Source organism: Eublepharis macularius, chromosome 14, assembly GCF_028583425.1.
Source record: "Eublepharis macularius isolate TG4126 chromosome 14, MPM_Emac_v1.0, whole genome shotgun sequence".
NCBI classification, from domain to species: domain Eukaryota; kingdom Metazoa; phylum Chordata; class Lepidosauria; order Squamata; family Eublepharidae; genus Eublepharis; species Eublepharis macularius.
The window spans coordinates 51,284,918-51,290,255 of NC_072803.1; the positions used below are offsets into that span (position 1 = coordinate 51,284,918).

Genomic DNA, 5,338 nt, shown 5'->3' on the forward strand with positions numbered 1-5,338 from the left:
CATGTTGAGATCGGGGGGGGGGGGCAGGGAGGGAGAAGCAGGACAGGACACAAGGAAGATTTGGAGAACAGAGGCCGCGGCTGGCCAGTCGTTCAAATTCAATGAGAGGCTAGTGTTTTCTCGCAGGAGTGATCTGAAGGACAAAAGAGAGGTCCCCGGGGCGCGGCCAGGGCATGCCTGTCGCGGAAACATGTGCAAATCACACTGCCTGCACAGCAACTTGGGCCCCAGAAAAAAAGAAGTAGGCAACGCGGGCCAGGCAAGGATCGAACGGGGATCACAATGGACTCAAAGCCATCCCTCTTGCCGCGCGCCCATTTGATCCCCCGAACGAAACCTGCTCCGTTGGAACAGTGGTGGGGAAAGTCCTCCCCCTGCCCCGAGAAACGGCAGGCTGGGAAGGAATATGCAGATTTTTCCTATTGTGCACGCTTATCCGCCCGGTACTGCCGGTATTTAACCGGTGTGCGCCCCGAAAAGTAAGGCTTTTCAGCCCATAACCGACCAAGCACCATCCCCTCGTCTTCGCCCGATGCTGAAACTTGGCATCCGCCACGCAGCGTCGAGCACCCGTGACCTGACCGCAAGAGGGCTGGGATGGAGCCTGTGGGCGATAAAACCGGGAATATGAGGGCGACTTCTTTATTCAGAGCCAAGTTCGACCGCCGCGCAATGTGGCGGTTTGGTGAGAGCCCCGTTTCCACGTGGAGCAGGGTTTCTCGCGAGCTCGAAAAATGCTTGCGGTCATATGCCCACCCATGAACTCAGCTTCTGCTGAGACGAAACAACGCTTAGGGCCCCCGCGGGGGCCCGACAAAACAGTGACAAAAGGAAGGGCGCAGACAATGGGCAAGCCATCACCATGAGTAGGCCTGGGTGGGGAAGTCCTGTGGGTGGAGCGGAGCCTGGATGACTGGCTGGCCAACCCGCTTATTCGTATGTAAATTGAGAGCAGAGAGCATGGGAGCAGAGTAGCTGCAATGGTTGGGCGGGCGCCGGGCAGGAGCAGGCACAGTCAGCACATTCTTTCCCCGCTGCAAGCACACCTGGGCTTTCACAAGGCTGCGGAGAGGCTGGATTGCGGTTTGCCTTGGCGCCCACCATGACTGAAACGTCACGATCGCTGCGTGGTGTGCTGGCGGCGTAGTCGCCACATCTCCATGGGCGCCGCCGAAATCCCACATGGCCCTGCTGCCACACTGTGGCCGGCAGGGTGGTGGAGGGCCCCGATTCCACGTGGAACCGGGACTCTCACCATTGCACTCCTTTGTGGTTAAATTTTGTGCGGCAATGCCCGGACCAGGCCGGATTAGACTAAAGATCCAATAGCCTGGCCTTCGAATTTGGCTCTGAATAAGGGAGGGCCCTCACGCAACCCTCCCGATCTCTTGGTAAAGGACATTAGCAGAGCACCAGGCATCCTGAAAGGCGCACACAAAGCGAAGCCCAGTAGGCTGTATGTGCCACCCCCAGTAATCCCAGCTCTGTGTCCCTGCTCCCAGGCCTGCCAACCAGGGTCCCCTCTGTATTATTCCCCGGAAAATATCCCAGGCGTGTGCTCCCGCTCCCGGCCCAGAGCACAGTCAAGGCTCCCCCCGGGCCCTTCCTGTGAAAACTCTCCCTGCAAGCAGCTTCCAGATTTGCCTTTAGTGAGGAGTCTGCTGGTTTTCCATGTCACCAAATGTGGGAGATTCTGCCCAAAGAAAATATGATTTCCTCATGCAGTTGAGCCAATTCTTTATAGTTGTTTTATTAAACCAAAATGTCACATGCACGCGCACACACACACACACACACACACACAACAGTTTGCCGCAACCCTATGAGGGGGTCATGTTTAATTCGGGTGACCAAACAGCGCAATGAACTCATTAGGTGTTATAAAGAGTGACTGCTAGATATTTATCAATGGTATATAAAGTTTCAGGAAATTGTTGGAATCTAGTGAAAGCCAGACTAGAAGCAATTTTGGGGTGGGGTAATTTTAAGAACGGCTACCCAGGAGCTGGACTTTGCTTAGCAAGAGACGATTTTAAACATCATTATAGGTTGAGACACATTTTGGGGTGAAGTCTTCCATGATGGTTTTTTTTTTTGTGTGCCTCTTTCCATTTGTATGCACCGGTCAGAATGGGACCTGGGGATAGGGAACACACAGCAAACCAAACCCGGGGTATGCCGTGTGAGCCCCAACTCGAAGCGGTTCCCGCCCCCAGGCCAGAGCAACCGCCAGGCTGCAACAGCACGATCTCTTGAAAAATAAAAGTCAGAGCATGTAGAGGGTTGCCCTAACTCCGGTCAGGCGGGCGGTCCAAGCACCAGCCAAGCCTCTAGAGGCCCCTCCCCGGCAATAAACAAAAAAACCGCGAACGTGATGGGTCGCCCAGGATCGAGCGAGGATCCCCATGAGCACAAAACCGTCGTTCTATCCTCGTGCCCATGGGGTCCTCTGCCTAAAACGGCACCGAACGGCACCAAAGAGCAGTCCTTCGACCCGGCCACCCTCCCCCGTGCTCGCCCAAACACACAGATGCTGTTCCTCCGCCCGCCCGCCCCCCGCCCACCACCACCTTCGACGCGGCCCCCCTCCCCCGTGCTCGCCCAAACACACAGATGCTGTCCCTCCGCCCGCCTCACCACCATCCCACCCCCCGCCCTGGATAGAGACACACAGTCTGAAACCGGCTGTACCGGTCACAGCTTTATTGGATTATCGGCCATGCTGGAAGTGCGCACTTATGGCGGCACGAATCGATACTGCCCGCGCGGTAAGAGCGGCCTCGGACCAGGGAATCTGCGGCCGCTCATCCGCGGGCTCCATCAGCGGCTCGCGCGGGAACGGCCCGTAAACGATGTCCCCGCGCGAGAGGCAAATGTTGTGAAGGATGCAGCAGGTGGTGATTACCGCGACCATGAGGCGCTCGCTGACAAGTAGGGGCCGCTGTAAATAAAGCCAGCGATTTTTCAGAATTCCGAACGAGCGTTCCACACTCATGCGCGCCCGGCTCAGTCTGTAGTTAAAGCGCTCCTGGGCGCGCGTTGATGGCGCCGGATAGGGCTTCATGAGCCAGGGCCGAAGAGGATAGGCGGGGTCCCCGATGATTACCGGGTCGAATGTGACCCCCTCCAGAGTGACCGGCCGCTTCGGGCGACGGGCGCCATCCTCGAGTCTCTTGAAAAGGGGCGAGTTACGGAGCACACGCGCGTCGTGCGCCCTTCCCGGGAAGCCCACAAAAATGTCCAGGAATCGTGCATCGCTGTCCACCACCGCCTGGAGAATCATGGAGCAGTATCCCTTGCGGTTGATGTACTTGTCCCCAGAGAAAGGCGGAGAACGGATCTCGATGTGTGTCCCGTCCACGGCATCCCAGGCATTGGGGAATCCCCTCTCCTCGAACCCGGAGATAATGTCCTCGAGGTAATCGATGCAGATCCACTTCTCGGTCAGCTTTGCAGCGATGAGCTCGCAGACCTCGTCGAATATCCCGCAGACGGTAGAGACGCCACGGCCAAATGCGGGCAGTGTCGCGGAGTTTGTGGTTCCCGTGGCAAGCTTCCAGATGGTGATGGCGATCATCTCCTCGGGAGGGACTGGGTCGCGCATGTGGGTCGTCTCGCGGACGAGATCTTCGCGAAGCTCCCCAACAATGTACTCGAACGTGGCACGTCGCATTCTGAACTGCTGCAGCCACTGCCCGTCACTGAACTCGTAGCGCTCCCACCACGGCCACCAGTGAGGGCATGCCCGGGGAAGCACCCATGCCTTCCTCGGCGGGAAAGCAACAATGAAGCACTGCGCCATCTCCTCCACGGACGCAAGTGTTGCCACCAACTGCCGCAGTCTTCTTCTTTGTCGCGCGCGGCGGCCGTTAACTTCCTCTCCCAGCCGCCTCCCGAGCAGGGCCACAGTGTCAGCTGTGGCAGCCGTAGAGCGGATGACCGACCGCGCGAACAAGGAGAGCGCGACCGCAAAGGCACGGAGTGTTTCTCTCGGCGGCTGGCCCCTGCTGCTCCTCTTCCCGTGAGCGGGCGCCATGGCGTGACGGCGACCGCAACGGTTCCCGCCCCACAACGGCCCCTTCTCCTTAGACGTCCGCCCCCCCGCCCCCTCGTGACGTGGCCGACACTGTCCAATGCCGCGCGAGTGTGACGCCCAGACGCTCTCGAGCAGCCGTCTCTTGCAGCGAGTCGACAGGCGATTGGTCCCCTGCCGGCCACGTCAGCGTCGCGCCCCCCTCCAACTTACTGTAAAGGCAGCCCGAAACTGACCGCGAAGACCGCCGTTGACGATCGTTTGTTGCTCCCGAGCCCAGCAAAGGACACCCAGAACGGCCAACCGCAACATGGACTCCACCGCGCCTCCCGAACCCGCAAGCAGTCTGCCTCTCTTGATCACCCTCAGCACCAGCCCCACGTCCTGCACCGGTGCCGGACTCTCGGTGGTCCCGGCGGCCCGAGGCAAGAAGGCAAAGGCCGCCCCCTGGTCTGACGAGGAAACGAGAGCCCTCATCCAGATTTGGGGGGACGACGCTGTGCAGAGCAGGCTTTCCGCAAGCTACAGGAATGTGAGCCAGTTCCAGTGGATCGCGAACGAGATGGCGGCCAGGGGTTTCCCCAGGGACTGGGAGCAGTGTCGTGAGCGGGCGAAGACTCTGAGAAGGGGCTACAAGGAGTGTGTGGACGGGAACAGTCGTTCGGGACACGGGCGGAGGGTTTGGCCCTTCTTTGAGGAACTGAACCGGTTCCTGCGGCTGGAGCAGGATCTGGTGGTGCCACGGGTGATGGGCACTGGCGTCCCCCCAACCGTCGTTGACCGGCGTCGACGTTCGGCCAGAGCCACTGAGGGGGAACCGGAGGGGGATACCGACAATGTGGCCGGCGTTGGAACGGAGGACACCGAGGACACCTTCGAGGAGCCCGCCGGCGATTGCCTCCCAGATCGATCTGTGGCAGCAGCGGCCGGCGACCACTCCGCGGCAGAGACCGTCGGTGAGTAATGTCCCGTGGGCAGTTGTGCGGTCGGGAATGCGGGGTGCCTGCGGGAGGGAGGCCCCCATCTAACACCGTCTCCCTCGTTCTTCACACGCTACCCAGCCGACACCACGGCCGCCGGGACACGCCGTCTGTCTCCGGCGGAGCGAATGTCGAACCTCCGACTTCGGCGCCGGGAGCGCCCGCGCAACGAGGCGATCGTGTGCATGGAGGCGACTCGGCGTGCGGTGGAGAAAATATCGTCGGAGCTGACCGACTCCTGCGCAGTGGAGAAGGAGGCGCGGCAGAGTGAGGCTGCTGACCGAGGCGAGCAAAAAGAACTGTTTAGCCGGGCGGTTGAAGCGGC

General features: G+C 60.0%; 1 protein-coding gene across 1 annotated transcript; it reads right to left on the bottom strand.

Moving 5' to 3' along the window:
- Positions 1-2,710: 2,710 nt before the first annotated feature.
- LOC129341905 (uncharacterized) lies at positions 2,711-3,673 on the bottom strand. The gene has a single exon (XM_054997262.1). It carries the CDS (start codon positions 3,671-3,673, stop codon positions 2,711-2,713), a length of 963 nt encoding a protein of 320 aa, XP_054853237.1.
- Positions 3,674-5,338: the final 1,665 nt, after the last annotated feature.